Source organism: Trichosurus vulpecula, chromosome 8 (assembly GCF_011100635.1).
Source record: "Trichosurus vulpecula isolate mTriVul1 chromosome 8, mTriVul1.pri, whole genome shotgun sequence".
NCBI lineage: Eukaryota > Metazoa > Chordata > Mammalia > Diprotodontia > Phalangeridae > Trichosurus > Trichosurus vulpecula.
The window spans coordinates 199,051,189-199,069,571 of record NC_050580.1 but is presented as its reverse complement, the minus strand read 5'-3'; the positions used below and the strand labels follow the sequence as shown (position 1 = coordinate 199,069,571).

The following is an 18,383-nucleotide window of genomic DNA, read 5'->3' as shown; positions in this document are numbered from 1 at the left end:
ACCTTTCATGTGTATAGCACTTTATTAGAAAGTGCTTTCCCATACGTTATCTCATTTGATCCTCACCATAATCTGAGGTAGGTAGGAACTGAGGCTCTGAGAGGTCCAAATGATTGGTTCAAGATTACTCAGCTAGAAAGTAACAAGAGTCCCAATTCCATGTCTTCTAATTCAAGGCAAGTATTCTTTCCACTACACCACATTGTCATCACAGCAATAGAAATAGGGACTTCAGGGAAGCAGTTGCATTTCTTTTTTGGGAAGTGGTGTGTGTGAATGGTTGGGGGTGGAGATGAGTTTTCATATGTTGCATTTGTGATACCAGCGAGGCATCCAAGGAAAATGACTATTGGTAGATAGAACATCATGAATGACGTGCAGAAAAGAGGCTAATGATGGAAATATAGATTTGAAGGCCACACAAAGAGAGGTGACAGCTGGAACTGTGGGAATATAAGAAGTTTCTCTGGGGACAGAATATAGAAAAGCAGAAAAATAAAAATTGGGCAGTGGGGGTAATATTCTTGATTAGAGAATGAAAATGATTATGAGAATAAAACCTTTTCAAAGAGCTCTATCAACCCTCTGTGAAAAGATAACTCATATACCAATTTTTGTTTCAGGAATGTCTGAGCCTCCTCCAAATATGCCATGGCAAATTTAGAAGGTAACATGGAACGAAAAATTTGGGGAAATATTGAACAGAAGTAGAACTGAAGAAAGGATTAAGTTTATAGTATTTCATCATGATGAGTTTGATTATTCCAATATGTATTCACTCTTATTCTGAGAAAAAAAATGGAAAAGTCTTGACCATGTCAGACTGCTTTAACTAATGTCCCTTAGGGTTCAGCTAACTACTTTTATCTCTGAATTTTAAGCATAGTATCTCAAGAATAAAAATTAACTTATTCCAGTTTCTGATATTTAAAAATCTTTGCTTTCTTTTAGAAACATGTCCTTAAAACTATCGCTTATTCTCAGTGCCCTAACATAGCAAAGCTGGACACATATGGTATTTTTTTTTTTACACAACTACTGCAAGTTTATATTTGTTTTTATAGATATAATATTGAATTATACTGTAGCATTAATAAAAATTTCATATTGGCATTAGATTGTAGTTATTTGCTACCACATATATATCATATATATAATAATATATATCATATATATCAGAGTCAGCACCAATAAAATGAAAAGGTTGTTTTTATTCATTCTTAATTTAGTAGGACCCAGAAAGTGGTGACTGAAATAGCAAAGTTTCCATCAAATTAACACAATGTGGGGCAAAAATACATAAAAAATTAAATCTTAAGGCAGAAGTAAATATCACAAAACCAGCATTTCTAATAAAGTCTGTAGAATATCAGTCTTAAGAGATATATGTGTTTTTATAGTACTATGAAAAATTCTATCAATTGCACCTAGATTTCTAGGGTTATAAAAATTTTAGGCTACTGGTAGAAATTTAACTGTGTAAATAAATAATGGCTACCAAAATGCCCAAGTGATTGGTTTTAGGCCAAAGGAACTAAGGCAAATGTTCTAAAATTCATAAGATTGTACAGTATTAGATACACAGTATTACTGGAAGTCTTTTCAACCTCCCCTGCCCCCACTGTCTCCTTAATAGTATTTAAATTTTTCTATGAATTATCTCTCTCCACAGCAGGCTTTATCCTATTGATGACAAAGGGGCCAATCTTGGGGTGGTGCAAACAAAGTTTGTTCATTGCCTAAATTACAGCACCTTCTCCTAGTTACAAAATGATTCGCCAAAACCTGAAACAGTTAATGAAATGAATGATCCACTTATCTCTATTATTTGTGATTTAGACTTCAACCTGAGTACAGAAAGAGAAAAATATCTTTATGTTTATGTGCTATTAACAGTAGCCCTTCTGAATAGCAGTTAGGGTTAGCATTCTTAAATTCTCCTTTAAGTGAATAGAACTACTTCTGTAAAATTTAAAAGTGCTTTAAACCAGATTACAAAAATTACCTAACTTACAAATTCTAGTGAGATAGAAAACCAACAATGTCAAATAGGTCAAATGTCTTAAGATAGCTGCATTTAAATTAATTTTGAGAAACTGAGATTTAAATATTTATGAGATAAATGGATTTTCAACAATAACATTAAGTAATAGCAAATTATATATACCTCAGACCTCTCTAATATAAACTTTTAAACTATTTGTAATAAAACAGCTGTAGACTCACTATACTTCTATTAACAGTTTGGACATTCATCAAAAATGTTTTAAAATTCCATGTATATTCATTCTGATAAAGTGTAGGAAAATACTGCACTGCACAAATTCTCTAAAACTACTAGAGAATCTGTGAAATACTTATTTCAGGTTTTCTATGAAGCCAATTTAGTCCTATCCAGGATCTGGCATTTAAATCATGAACACTATTACCAATCTTAACTAGAGATATAAAAAGTATGATCACTGTTGACTACAGTTAAATAGTACTGGTATTAAAAAGGTAAAAATACAGCCATGCGGTCCACACCCCACCCCCCCATTCAATTTCAATTCAATTTTTTCAGTTGATGAGATACAACCATCAAAAGAATGTATGTGTTTCTAGGTTATCTCACCTTTTGAAAGCTTTTCCTCAGAACACCAAACAGCACCCATGTAAAACAAGGGGTAGGGAGGTGATTTTTCATACATGCTACCCTCATATATCCCCTTACACTTAGATGTCTAGGTGTCGTTCTCCAAAAAACTCGAAATGAGGAGCAGAAGGATGGAGCAGAACATGTATTGAACCAATCAAGAATATATTTGTGTATAAAAGAAAGCTTTCAGCTTATTCCCACCATTCTGGATATGCTATGTTCAATGTATAAACTATATCGCCATATTTCCAATTTACCAATTTAAAGGAACATTTCAAACTAAAATTTTGAAATAGATACATTAGCTTGCTTTAAATGCAAAGATTACAGTTTTTGTTTGCTTTGTTTATTGGTTCAACTATAAAAGAACCAAAAACATCTCTGGGTTTCATAATACAATATGCAAAAGTTCAAATATATACATATGTACATTTTTCTATTAAAGTTCTCTATTAAGTTTCTTCTCATTGTTTCTTTATGGGTGATTTTTAAAATAAAAGCCAAGAAACAATGAAGCATAAATGGTTCCACTTTACAGCAATTCAGTTTTTCTGCAGTTTTCCTTCAGTACAGAATTTATAGGACATCATTGAAGCGCTGCTTCCCATAGTCTGCAGGGTCCATTTGAAGTTCACGTTCTTCATCATCTGTAAGTGAAATGTTTATATATCAAAAATAAATTCTTAAAAAGGCCACTACAGAAATTAATTTTAAACAATGTCTCAGAAATCTTTCTCCTCTGCTTAAGTATAGCTACCTCTGTTCAAAGTTTTCTTAAGATAGACATAAAATTCCTTCCTCACAAGAAAATGACAATGAGGTAAGACCATTGTGATATTTATGTCTTTCATTATAAGCTCATGTCCTTGATTTAATTTTTAAAATGTAGGTACTGATATTTTATGCTTGGTTTTAAAAGGTTGTGTGTTTGCAACACAGCCATTTAAAAACATTTATAGTAAAATCTCATCTGGAGAATATGTAGTTCTGGATAGGTTAAGTTTTATAGTTAGTTGAAGATGTACTCTTTATACACCAAAACATCTTTTGTCTTGACCATTTTGCATAGAAATCTTTTAAATGCCATTTCTCTGCCATACCCAACACAATTTAAATTTTTCTCATTGAGCAAGGGTCATTGTTGTGATAAATATCAATCCCCATCATATGCAGAACTACAATGATGCCCTTGGGTCCTAATGGAGGTATACAGGGCTAGGATCATAAATGTATAATTGGAAAGGACCACATAGGTCATCTCGCCCAATATCCTCAATTTTATAGATGAAGAAACTAAGGCATAGATACATCAGGTGATATGCCTGAAGCAGTAAACCCAAGTCTTTTGACTCTACCTCCAGTGCAGCCCTTGTGTCATATTGTCTTACCTGAAACTTAATGTTATAGTATAACTACACAGCCTGGAATAGAAATTTCTAAGAGCTATTGCTTTGCTTCGGCATATGATATTACCTAGCCAAACTGAACATAGACTGATAGTTATTTCTTAAAGCAAAAGATGTACACAGACCAAATAGGACATACTAATATAGTTCATTTTTGTAAAGGAAAAGTCTATTCAAAAATCTCATCGATATAGAATGGCACTTAAAGGAAAGAAAACAATTAGAAAGCTATCAGTGGTTGACTGAAATATTTTGTAATGTCTCAATGCCCTAAGCAGCACGAAGTAAAATACCATTAAGTATGGGGTACCTTCAAGACCATGTTGGAAAATGTTGAAGAGATGGCACTTTTAAAAAAAATACAACACATTTTGAAGTTTAATCTGCATTGTTGCATTTTTTTCCCTCAGTGTCTTAAGTTTAGACAATCAACAAAACAGAAAATCAAGCCCTGACTTGTATTTGCAGATTCCCAAGGTATAAATGCTCACACTGAAAATTTAACAATCTGCTCAGAGCCAGCTTGAGCTGATTCTGGGACTCCTCTGGCTACCTCCCATAAAATGGGGTCTATGAATCTCAATAACTAGGCAGGTTTTCTGGGCTAACAACTCAATGGTGTTCCTTCACTTTATTCTCTTAAGAATACAGGCCAGCCTACAGCACTGGACCTGCCTTCCAAAATTATCCAAATCTGGGTACCATACACTTCTATTAACTGTTCTTTTGTTTAGACCTCTAACTATTTTGGATTCTATGAATAAAGGTGGATACTTCCATGAGATTACTAATGGAAATTATTTTGTTTTGTTAATCCTCAGTTTCAACTACAGTCTGTAAACATATATATTGAATGAACTGAATGAAAAGAAAAGGTACATCCAATATTTAGTGTGAAAATCCATGGAAAGTGTTCTAGGGCTGTGGGGTTGTTAGTCTTAGGGCCTTTTATTATGAGTTCTGTTCTAGAAGTTGCTGGAATCAACTTATGGGAAAGTTAATGAAATCGCATGTAGGACTCTTTAGATCACAGAAAAGTAAAGAATACAATGTATTATGACAAATTATTTTTATTCTGTGGTAGTAAAGAAGCAATGTACAGACTGGGAAAATGTGCCTTAAACAAAATCAGATTTTCCAAGGAAATGCTTTTTGTTTGGTCTCTGATTTAGAAAGATCCAGTTTATGAATGACTTATATACACATTGTCCCCACAGCCAGTGCTAAAACTTTAGCCCCAAAAGCCAAAGTCTCCTGGAGAACTAGCTGTTGGAATTAGAGCCCTAAGAGTTGGGAGCTACAGATGCCAGCAGTGGCTGGAGCAATGGGGTATATAGTGTTGTTGTCTCCTTTGTCAGGGGTTCTAGATTTGGTGCTGGCTTGAATGGGGGGGTGCTCCATCTGCAAGGTTAGAGTGAGAAGAGGTGTACCCAGTAGTGGTTGTGGTGGTACCTCTGCTTATGGAAGCTTAATGAAGGTTCTGTTCTTACTACTGGGGGCTCCTGGTATATCTTGGGTTAGAAGCTGCAACTTGTAAAAAACAGAATCAGTTACTGACGATAATAGCTAACATTTATATAACGCTTTAAGGTTTGCAAAGCGCTTCAAAAATGTTATCTCATTATAACCTTACCGCAATCCTAGGAGGCAAGTGCTATTATTATACTCATTTTACAGATGAGGAAACTGAGGCATTTAGAAGTTAAATGACATGCCCAGCCTCGCACAGCTATTAAGTGTCTGATGCTCCATCTGAACTCAGGTCTTCTTGACTCCAGTGCTCTATCCATTGCATCACCTACCTGCCATAATGATGGTTAGATTCTAATGTAGTATTAATAGTATAAATCAGCTATGTTATGGGCCAAGTAGGCCTTTGTCAGCTGACTTAGAAACCTAAACATCATTAAAAAAATTGCTTCTATGGGAAAATATATTAAGGAAATATAGGATGATATATTTAGAGTAGAAATGGAACTTGCCTCATCCAACCATATAACTTTACAGATAAAGAAATTGAGGCATAGAGGGGTTGAGTAACTTGCCCATGATCACGCAGGGAATAAGCATCAGAGCCAAAGATTGCAATGCTATATTAAACCATAGAAACACAAAAAATTTCCTATATTTTTCTCTTCACAAAGGATGTCATAAAAGCTATTAAAAACTAGAAACTAGTTATTCTTCCCTTTTGAAAAATCACTGTTAACTTAGCCCCACTACTGGATAAGTAGAATACAGGTTTATGTCATAACTTTGCATGCCTATGTTGTAAATGGTTTGTGACCTTTGACGTGTATTGTGATCCAGAATATGTATATACATCTATAAGAATATGGTCCCCTTTTTCAACATGTATTAAAAGTTTTAAGAAATTTGCATATGTTTGTGTATAAGACACATCTTTATCATAGCAAAGCCACAGGAACTATCAACTTATCTGCCCCTTTAACAGTGACTTTAGAAGGTTCATCAATTACTCAAAATATATCTAAAGAAAGATTGCACCTAACAGTTACACGACAGCAAATGATCCCAGTATTCCAAAAACACTGCTTTTGTCATCTTAAAAAATTGTGGGATTTGCAACCATGCCTTTCTTTGGTGCCTTGTCACTTTTCCTTAAGGTCCAGGCTACCTGCCCACAAAAAAATCTGCCACAAATAGCCTAGTGTTCACATACACAACCCTGATGCTTCTTCTTGAGTGTTATTATTACATTTAAGTTTAGTTCTAAAGCCAAAGGAATAGAATATTACTCTAGTTCTAAGAGAATAAAGTTCTATGTGATTAGAATAGCAAAAAGTATTTTTTCAAACTGTTATTCAATTCTAAATTAAATCGCCACTTAGGAATACATGACTGACCATCTTATGCCTCAGCTATTTTCTGCCTAGTGTGATTTGAAGAACCCTAATATTTTATTTCTGTTCATAATTACCCTCTTAGGGGTAATATTAGGGGACCTCTTAAAATGCAAATATCCCTAAAATATAGTATTTTAGGTTACTAACAACTTATGTCAATGAATTTTGCAGCTATTATCATCTTCAGGTGACAAGATAGATAGATTTACATGAGAGCTGAGCTTCTGGATTAAGCAGGTACACTAAAAGACAATGGGAAAGGAGTGCAGAATGGGCCTATTTCTTAAATTTGTCTAGGGCCAGTCCTGAATGAGTATATTAGTAAGCTGAAAATTCCTTCAAAATTGGGCTTCAGAAAGGTAGCACATAAAAAAAAGATTGTGAATTACACAGAACTAAGTAATGGATCTAGACAAAGCTCCAGAATTATCTTACAGCTGGATGAAAAAAAAATGAAAGCCCTTTAGAAAGAAAACTAGAGATAGAACTAAATATAAACAATTAAGTTAATAAAGCCAGAAGATAATGGGACCTTCAACCAAATCACAGTTAGAAGGACAAAAGCTCAGTGAAAGAGGAAGTTATGTCAGTTAACAACATTTATTTAATACTGGTTAGGGGAAGTAAGTGGAGATTGAGGAGACAAATAAAAGGAAAAAACCAAAAACTAAAAACTAATTCCTACCCTCTAGGAGCTTACAATCTAATTGGGAACACATGCAAGAAAAATGCTTGACAATTACAAAACACAAATAACTTGAAAATAATATGATGCAACTGAAAAATAAAAGGGCTTAGGATAAAGAATAAAAATGATCAGTGGGATGAAGTTAGCCAAGGCAGCTTTTCTGGAGGAGATGGTAATAATAAAGATAGGTAGGTAGAAAGAGAATTATAGTTGCTTTAATAATACAAAAGAAGTTTATTCATATAGGGAGTCTTATGCCTCTTCATATAATTTTTAACAACCATTCATCAGTCTTCTTTCTTAAAGACTCTAGTATTGGAAAGCTATGGTAATAAACAAGTATATGTTCATGTGAAATTTGGTGGCTCAAACTTTTTCCCCCTGTGCATTGTGCAATATTTTTAAAACCAAATACATTTTCCTTTAAATTTCACAGCACATTTTAAAGTTGAAACTTTAGTTACAGTAATGGCAGCAAGGGAGAAATCAAGAGCAAGTTAAACTTATAATCACAAAAGTATAATTTCCCATGCATCAGTATTATAAGATACAGTAAATAACATTATACATGCTGTTTAATTTCATAATCAACTTTTGTAGAAAAGAAAAAAGTTCCATTGGAAGCTACACTAACTTACATATAAAGAGCCAGAAAGCAGCCCAGGCAAAATGGCAACAAAACTACATTCCCTGATATACATACAGCATTAAAACATAGGAAGGGCAGCATGCTCACAGGTAGTTTCTGAACTTTCATTGAATTAAAGTTCAGAAGTAACACTTAACAAGGAAAATCTGTTGAATCTGTGTATTACATTTAAAAAAATGGTAATCTTAATGAACTGATAAGTATGACAATTTAAGTTTTAATCCAAGGGAAATAAGCCAAAAATTCTCTTACTAAGTTTAACAACTGTGAACTAAATAGATCTTCAGTAGAGAAGGGACCCATTCCCTTTTGTGCCAACCACCCCTGTAGCCCAAGGGTTAGCTGGGTATTATTTATAGGTATGTTAGAAATTTTTTTTCACCCTTAGAAACCACAAAAGAAGTTCTTTTTTCTGGTGGATTTGCCTTAATAAAGTCTAGAGGCATACGAAAGAACATTAATTCCTATTCAAGGCTTCTGAAGATTTTCAATTTCCAAACTGTAACAAGATTGTGAAGACATTTACGATTACAAGCCAAAATAACAATTTTCTAAAAATAATTTCAGAATCCAAAACTACATTAAAACGTTCATAAAAATTTTAAAACAAAAACTAAACTGAGAAATTATATAAGCCTCCTTTGTATTAAGGCAGTTCGTCTAAGAAACAGGAAAAAATTCTACACAAATTCAACTAGTAAGCCAGAGGTGGGTTTCACTGTCACAGCATGGAGGTCAGGCCCACGCTCACCTTGGACGTCTTCTTCTCCACCATCACCATCTTCTTCCTCATTGTAAGCCAGCTCAGCCTGCTTGTCTGCCTCATACTCACCTACGTTACCATCATCCCCATTATAATCCGCCAATTTAGAGCCATGCTGCGGATCAACAGGGGATTCATTTTCATCAAAGAACCGGCCTGTGAAGTAGGCAGAGGATTAAGTCAGAAGCAAAGAGAAAAGAAAGCCAAGCAGAGGGTAGGCTAATGAGTCCTGGGAACTTTAGGGTGCTGGTTAGGAAAAGACTATTTTGTGAAGGCTATCCAAGATAAAAGTTAATAGGACTGCAGCACTGAAAAATAACTCTTAAGAACTTCTCAACTTTACTTTAGTGCTCAGTTACTTGATACTTCTTTAAACCAAATAATCATTTTCAACTCTGTAGGTTTTTCCTCAAAATTGATGGTTTTTCTAGCAAGTACCTGGTTACTTTATCATTTTGTAATAAAAACTAAAATTATTTCTATTAAGAAAAAATGAATATGATCATTATTTTGTGATTAGAGCAATATTTGGCCATTTCTGCTTTTCTATTGTTTTTAGATAGTTTAAATTAGTCTAATTCTCAAAATGTACCTTTTTTTCTGGTGCTTTAGACTAGGTAGTTTGTTTGGAATCCTAGGAAAAACTAGTAAGTGGAATATAATGATCATATTCTTTGTGTCTTTAGCAAAACATTTTGAATTGAGAAATGAAAAAGTCTAAAAGGTACTAAGACATACGTATACATATTGATCTTGTTCAGAAAAAGTATACACTTTGTGAATCATTGAGAGACAAGTGGAGGTTTGGTTATTGAATATAATGAAAAATCCATTCAAGGAAGCTATTAAACTGGTAATGAAAATACAATAATATTCCTGTGTAGAAGTAGCTCTGAAAACAGCAGCATAGCCCCTAAAGCTTGGGACAAAGTACTCTCTACTCTACAAGCAGTCATACCTTGACAAAAAGCTCAAGGGTCAAGTAGTTGGCTGGGAACATAGCCAGGCAGCGAAAATGGACTCAGATTCAGACTCAGACTTTGGAATCTTTCTTTGGTGACAAAAAAGATCAAAGCATACAGCCAGAAGAAGTCAACAAAGTTAAAGAGCCTATATCAAAAGCCTCCAAGAAAAACACGAACTGGTCTCAGGCCATGGAAGAGCTCAAAAAGGAGTTGGAAAAGCAAGTTAGAGAAGTAGAGGAAAAATTGGGAATAGAAATGAGAGTGATGCAAGAAAACCATGAAAAACAAGTCAATGACTTGCTAAAGGAGAACCAAGAAAATACTGAAGAAAATAACACCTTAAAAACTAAACTAACTCAAATGGCAAAAGAGCTCCAAAAAGCCAATGAGGAGAAGAATGTCTTGAAAGGCAGAATTAGCCAAATGGAAAAGGAGGTCCAAAAGACCACTGAAGAAAATACTACTTTAAAAATTAGATTGGAGCTAGTCAAAGCTAGTGACTTTATGAGAAATCAAGATATTACAAAACAGAACCAAAGGAATGAAAAAAATGGAAGACAATGTGAAATATCTCACTAGAAAAACCACTGACCTGGAAAATAGATCCAGGAGAGATAATTTAAAAATTACTGGACTACCTGAAAGCCATGATCAAAAAAGGAGTCTAGACATCATCTTTCAAGATATTATCAAGGAAAACTGCCCTGATATTCTAGAGCCAGAGGGTAAAACAGAAATTGAAAGAATCTACCAATCGCCTCTTAAAAAAGATCCCAAAAAGAAAACTCCTAGGAATATTGTCACCAAATTCCAGAGCTCCCAGATCAAGGAGAAAATACTGCAAGCAGCCAGAAAGAAACAATTTGAGTATTGTGGAAACACAATCAGGATAACACAAGATCTAGCAGCTTCTACATTAAGAGATCAAAGGGCTTGGAATATGATATTCCAGAGGTCAATGGAGCTAGGATTAAAACTAAGAATCACCTACCCAGCAAAACTGAGTATCATGCTCCAAGGAAAAATATGGCTTTTCAATAAAATAGAGGACTTTCAAGCTTTCTCAGTGAAAAGACCAGAGCTGAATAGAAAATTTGACTTTCAAACACAAGAATCAAGAGAAGCATGAAAAGGTAAACAAGAAAGAGAAATCATAAGGGACTTACTAAAGTTGAACTGTTTTATTTACATTCCTACATGGAAAAGATGATGTGCATGATTCATGAGACCTCACTATTAGGGTAGCTGAAGGGAATATACATATACATAGACAAAGGGGACAGGGTGAGTTGAATATGAAGGGATGATATCTAAAAAAATTAAATAAAATTAAGGGATGAAAGAGGAATATATTAAGAGAGGGAGAAAGGGAGAGATAGAATGAGGTAAATTATCTCACATAAAAGTGGCAAGAAAAAGCAGTTCATTAGAAGGGAAGAGGGGGCAGGTGAGCGGGAATGAGTGAATCTTGCTCTCATTGGATTTGACTTGAGGAGGTAATAACATACACATTTAGTTGGGTATCTTACCCCCCCATGAAAGTAGGGGGAAGGGGATAAAAAAGGGGGGACAATAGAAGGGAGGGCAGATAGTGGGAAGAAGTAATCAAAAGCAAACACTTTTGAAAAGGAACAGGGTCAAGGGAGAAAACTGAATAAAGGAAGACAGGATAGGAGGGAAGGAAATATAGTTGGTCTTTCACAACATGACTATTTATGGGATTGTTTTGCATAATGATATATGTGTGGCCTATGTTGAATTGCTAGCCTTTTTAGGGAGAGTGGGTGGGGAGGGAAGAGGGGAGAGAATTTGGAACTCAAAGTTTTAAAAGCAGATGCTCAAAAAAAAAGTTTTTGCATGCAACTGGGAAATAAGATATACAGGCAATGGGGCATGGAAATCTATCTTGTCCTACAAGAAAGTAAGGGGAAAAGGGATAGGGTGGGTAATAGAAGGGAGGGCTGACTGGGGAACAGGGCAATCAGAATAAATGCCATCTTGGAGTGGGGGGGGAGGGTAGAAATGGGGAGAAAATTTGTAACTCAAAATCTTGTGGAAGTCAATGCTGAAAACTAAAAAATATCAAATAATAAAGTATGGAATTCAAAATAAAAAAAAGTTTTAAAGAAACAAGGCCATACGAGGTTGCAAAAAGTAATTCATTATAAACTTATTTTGTTAAATATACAGCTTATTTGCTAACTTTAAAGTGAAACAAAAAAGTTAACATATTAAACTTACACCATGTAATTATTTGGAGCCATAAAACTATATTTGGAGAGAGTAACAATGCATTAGGGCCAATATACATTGAAACTATCGCCAAGAAATTTGTTAACAACTGCTTTGCTTGTGATGAAAGTAAAGCAGAAATGGAAAGAACTGGTGAGCCCTGGTTCATTTCACAGCTAGTTCATCAGCCCATTTGTATTTCTAATTATTGAATAAAGGAAGGTAAAACTAGTCACAACAGTAGAGATTTTTAAAATAAAAACGACATGAGAAGATGAAGTCAGTTAGGAGCCTCTCATCCAAAAAAGATGGTGCACAGAAATAGTGTGAATAAGTAAATGAACCAAAAGAGAGAATTAATAAAAACGTCAAGATTCAGATAGCCTACTTTCAACAAATCCTGAGATTGTTTTTTTAACAGAAGCAACACGATATTCTGGCAGTACTGACTGTTCTTTTCCCTAAACGTTACATAAATGGTACAAATGCAAGCAGTAAAAATGATAATTTTTCTAAAAAGAACCAACTATATATTTGTTTTCCTTCAACATGAAACATTTAAAGATGTTAAAACAAAATAAGCAAAATTCTTAAATACTAGTATGGAATTAGAAGCTCCTTAATATAATGTTCTTGTTATTAAAATTTGTCAGTTCCTCAAAGCACCTTGTAATTCTTCTAAGAATGTCCAGGTTTATGAAAAGAAGGCTAAGAAAAGCAGAAAGTTAAGTAACAGAATCATAAAATAGGGCTACATTAATTAATACCACCAGAAATAGTATGCTAACTATAGAAAAAATAGATCAAGTTAGGACAAAGTGAGATGTCTGTCACAGAAAACTTGAAAGCTGAGGTTTCAAATAGATACATTGATTTAATTAGTCTGGATTCATTCATAAAATGGATAACCACTACTATTTAAAGTGATTCTAATGGATAATTTAAAAGCTAACTTAAATATAGATGATAACATATTATTTTAAAAGACAGTAACATAAAGGCCCTTTGCTAAGAACTAATTAGTGCTAAAATATGTTCAAACTTTTCATTTTTGAACAACAGCATTAAAATTCTGATATTTGTCTTAAAGGAAACTTATTCTATCATCCTAATTCCTGTTATTATCCTCAACCAGGATATTAAGACTAAAATATTGTTTTGCTAGCATTAAGGACAGAGAATTGAGAACAAAGAGGTCTATAGTATTTTTCATTTAGGAATAATAATAATTGTCATTTATATGATAGTTCTTATTAATGTTTACAAAAAGCTTTATGTAAAGTATTTCATTTTATCTTAATAAAAATCCTATGGGATTAGAATCACAGATATTATCCTTGTTTTACAGATAAGGATACTGAAGACAGAAATGCTAAGTGACTTGCCCCTAGTCACAATGCTAGTAATTGTTAGAGGTAAGGTTTGAACACTAAGCTGCAGCTGACTCCAAATCCAATACTGCTTCCTCTACATATAATCTACTCCTCGATTTCATCATATCACAATTATTTTCCCACCACACTTATATACACTGATCTACTTAGATGAAATTTGCAATGAAAATTTTTACTAGAATCCCACATTCCTTAAGTATGTATTGTTACTGTCAGATGCATCACTGGGTGGCTTGTCTACTTAGTGGAGAATGGAAGGAGGTACACTGAACAAGTAGGTCACTTGGCCCTTTCAAGTGACAGATAAACTGACGTTGCTAGTCGTAGCCTATTATCTTACTTAATTTACAAATTAGAGGTAGAATTCTTAACCCAACAAGAGATGGAAATGATCATAACAGATAAAAATAATTTGTTATTTAAAAAGTTTTAGGTGAACAAATGCAATTCAGTGAGAAAAAAGAAAGCTGTTGATGTGAAAAAAATCTTTGTTGCAAATATAAAGGTCTCATATCCAAGATATGTAGGGAATTTACATAAATATACCAGAAAAGCCATTCCCCAATAAATAGGTTATCAAAGGATATGAAGAAGAAGTTTTCAAAAGAAGGAGTGCAAACTATCAACAACCATAAGAATGTTCCAAATCATAAAAACAAATTAAACAAATTTAAATTAAAATAAATTAAAATAAAACAAATTAAAATTGCAAATCGAAACACCTAATGTTTCACTTTATAACCATCATATTTGCAAAAGTGACATAAGGGGGACCTAGGTGATGTAACAACAAAAGATGTCAAAAAATTTATTATTTTAAGAAAGATATCTATAAAGCAGTTTACACATATTCTTTCATTTGAGCCTTAAAACAACCCTGTGATGTGGATACTATTTTTACCCTCATTTTATAGATAAGGAAACTAAGGCTAAGATAGGTTAAAGGACATGCCCAGGGTCACACAGCTACTAGTTGCCTTGGGTAGGATTTCAAATTCTAGTGTTCCTGAATCCAACTCCAGCACTCTATTTACCATGCCACCTAGCTGTCACCCCACCAGAGAGACATCTATGTATGATTTGTCATATAGTTTCATCAAGACACCACAAATAAAGAAAGTTCATATCTAGATTCATTTTAAAATAGCCCTTTAAACATTATGAAGTTTTGGCACTATGGAAGAATCTTACTAATTAATCTTACCAAACAGGGCATATTTGTAAAGGAATGTGGCATAAACAAAAACTTCAGTTAAAACAAACATGTAATCCTCAAACAGGAAGATAAAGTAACTATCTCCTTTTTAATCCATGGCATATGAACTAAACTCAAATTCCTCACTTAACTATCAGAATAAAACTCACCGCCTGCCTGCTCAAGGATTTCCAGTGGTTCCCTATCATCAACAGCATCAAATTTAAATTCCTTTGTTTGGCAATCAAAGCTTTGTATAACTTGCTTCCCAACCTACCTTTCCAGTTTTCTCACACACTCTTCTCTTCCATGCACTTGATGTCCAGCTATACTGGCCTACCTGCAGTTTCCACCAACACAACGTTCCCATCTCTGTACTTTGTACTGACTGTACAATCAAGGAATCCTCTGCCACTTGATTTCCCTGACTTCCTTCAAAATTCAGCTCAGATCCACCCACTCCAGGAAGTCTTCCCCAGCTGCTAATGCCTTTCTATCCCTTACCTCCTTCCATCTACTCTGTATAGATTTTATATGTATCTAGAGGTTTATATGTTGTCTCCCACATTAGAATTAAGCTCTTTGAGGGGAAAGGGCTGTTTTTGCCTTTGTATTCCCAGTACTTAGCATAGTGCCTGACATGTAGTAAGAGCTTAATAAATGTTGTCCTAATAACTTCCAACTGCCATTAGGAACTATATTAGAAACCTGCAATAGAATAAAATACATCAAGCATGTACATTTGACACCCCCACAAACCTCCACCCCCCCAGATGTTACTATCCACAGAAGCAACTAAACATAGATAAACATGAGCTTGTCAGAGGTCCTACATTAAAATCTTTGCTCCGCCTCTTACTACCTGTGTGACCTTGGGCAAGTCACTGAGCAGGTTGGACTAGACCTCTAGCTACATTCCCTTCCAGCTCTGAATCTATGACAGTGTGACCTTATCTACCCTAAAACACAGAATTCACAAAGGCAACACCAAAGATTTAGCATATTAGGATGATGACTACCATGAAAATATGAGTAGGACAAAAATCTACCATTCTCTCAATAAAACATATTTCAGTTTTTTGTCTGACTTTTGCTTGTCATTATTTAAAATATCAGAAATCCTGACATAGACATCTAGTTCAAATTAGGGGATAAAGTATTGTTGATGGAAACACAGAATATAAACACAGAAAAATTTTGTTTTAAAAAAGAAAGTATGATGACAAATTTGTCATCAAATTTCTCAACTATAAAAAGCTATATTAGCCTAGAAGAAGAGGGAAAAACATTTCAAAGAATATTTCAGTATCATAATGCAGACTAAATTTTAAAAAATCACTAAGGTGAATCATTTCAGTGCTTCATTAACTTGGGACATTTATGCTGTTTGGTTTTATAAGTGTTCTGCTATGAAAATCTATTTTTAAAAAATTATGTCATTCTATTTAAAGTATCAACACCATTTACTATAACCACAATAATGAGTCGTTCTCTGAATGGGTACACTAAAATAAGTCCAGAGATAAAAATCTTTGTTAATGATTAATATGTTAAGTGAAATTTCACACATTAAATACACAATACACACAGGATAACTTATCATCAAACTAAAGGGAAATACTACTATGGCATGAATGAAGATAAAGTGATCACAAGAGATTTTTACTTTCTCCTGGTAACTAGATCTTTCTCAGACTACAAAAGGGAATATCATCCCAAATGTCAGTGTTAGTATTATACTGTTCAAATTAAAGGACACATTCCCTCCTTTCTTTTAAAAAGCAATAAACCTGCTTTCATTCAGGAAATGTTCTTTGTTGAGGTGGGGAAAGATGTTAAATGGGTGTTTGTAGGGAAACCTGTTATATGAGTCTCAAAATAAAATGTACTAAATATTTTTTACAAAAAAAGTCGGACTATTTATGAATAAAAATTCAGAAAGAAGTCAACCATCTCAGTACGATGCTTGCTACACACTTCATTAGCCATGCATAGTTGCTGAATAGTAGTTAAATGAATAAACATGACTCCAAAAACACTCTGAATAGCAGAAGCAACAGTAGCTAAGGTCATTCCTACAGTTCAGTGATCTCTGAATTACTTTAATTGTGTACCTTATTAGAAAATAAATTTTTGAGCCCTCCCTATATGTTATATATATCTACTTATTTGTGAGTTATATACATACACTGCTATACTAACAATTATTGTACATCATAAAACACACAACAGAAATTTTAAGATGAGATAAAGATAAAATAATATTTGATTCTGAAGTCAAAAGGAAGCCACTAGAGTTTATCAAGTAGGAAAGTGACATAGTCAGAACTGTTCTTCAGGAAAACAACTTTGGAAGCTGTATGGAGGATGGGATGGGTTTCAGTAGGAAGAGACCTGAGGCAGATAGACCAATTAGAAAGCTACTGCAGTAATCCAGGAGGGAGGGAGGTGAAGAGGACTTAAACTAGGCTGGTGGCTATGTGAGTACAGAGAAGGGGAAAGGTGTGAGAAATGTGTAGATAGAACTGGCAAGAACTCTAGAGATCATACTAGAATATTGTACTTAATGGCCTTAAATACTTCTAATTTTGTAACCATAATAATTGTTGTATTAAAGTCAACAGGAGTCTGCACTTCTGCTTTCATTTGCACCTAATTCCATACATCTGTAATTTTACAATGTTATTCAGGGGTGGGGAACCCGAAGCCTCAAGGCCACATGTGGCCCTCTAGGTCCTCAAGTGTGTGCCCCTTGGACTGAATCCAAACTTCACCGAACAAATCCCCTTAATAAAAGGCCACCCCTGTGTATAGTCACTTGAATGAGGGGCATTAAGAGGCTTTCTCTGTCCCATCACCAGGTTTTAAAAGGAAGAAAATGACACCCCCTCTCCCATGATCAAATTCATCCTTCCTAGCTCCACTCATATTTCCGACTCATCAACAAATGGACCTCATCATTACAACTCATTGTCCTATCTCTGGATTATCCAATATAGTTTATTTTTCTCCTTCGAAACTTTTTACCTTTTCTACCCCTCCCCACCACTGAGCTAGTGGATGCTTTCAGCCTTCAATCCGCCTACTTCTTTAGCTTTCCGCAGTGCTGGACTTTGGCCATTAGCTACAGCCTGCTTAATTAACACCTCTCTAGTACACTATTCATCTCTTACCTCTATCAATCCTTCAATGTCTCTAACTGTTCAACTTTCCCCCACCCCCACTCCCCCTTCCAGCCCAGTCCTTGATTACTCTGGCCTCTTCGTTCCTGTGTCAATTTAACAGTGGTATCAGGGAAAGTTCTACCAACAGGTAAGCTCTAGCTCACTGGAGATCGATGATGTTCAGTTACCCAGGTCACATCATATTTGCTCTAAATATCCTTTCTCTTCACTTAGAATTAGATATTTAAAGCTAGAAATGGCCTCTGAGATCATCTAGTCTGGGTTTTTTTGTGTCGTGGATCTCTTTGGCAGGATGGTAAAGCCTATAGACCCCTTTTCAGAAATGTTTGTTGCCTACATTCATAATTGAAGGAAATGCTAAATTTCAGTCAGAGGTTAGTAAAAATAAAGATGTAATTTTT

The 18,383-nt window shown here is 34.5% G+C and overlaps 1 protein-coding gene across 2 annotated transcripts in view; it reads right to left on the bottom strand.

Annotated features, from left to right (window-relative positions):
* Positions 1-1,191: 1,191 nt before the first annotated feature.
* GOLM2 (golgi membrane protein 2) overlaps positions 1,192-18,383 on the bottom strand; it is a 91,852-nt gene continuing 74,660 nt past the window's right edge. Inside the window, exons 9-10 of one of the 2 annotated variants that reach the window (XM_036736406.1) lie at positions 9,000-9,167; positions 1,192-3,285 (exon numbers count right to left, since the gene is read on the bottom strand). In XM_036736406.1, coding sequence (XP_036592301.1) covers positions 3,215-3,285; positions 9,000-9,167 — 239 coding nt within the window. In that variant the 3' untranslated portion in view covers positions 1,192-3,214. The remainder of the gene's footprint in view (positions 3,286-8,999; positions 9,168-18,383) is intronic. The other variant, XM_036736407.1, reaches the window with a different exon arrangement.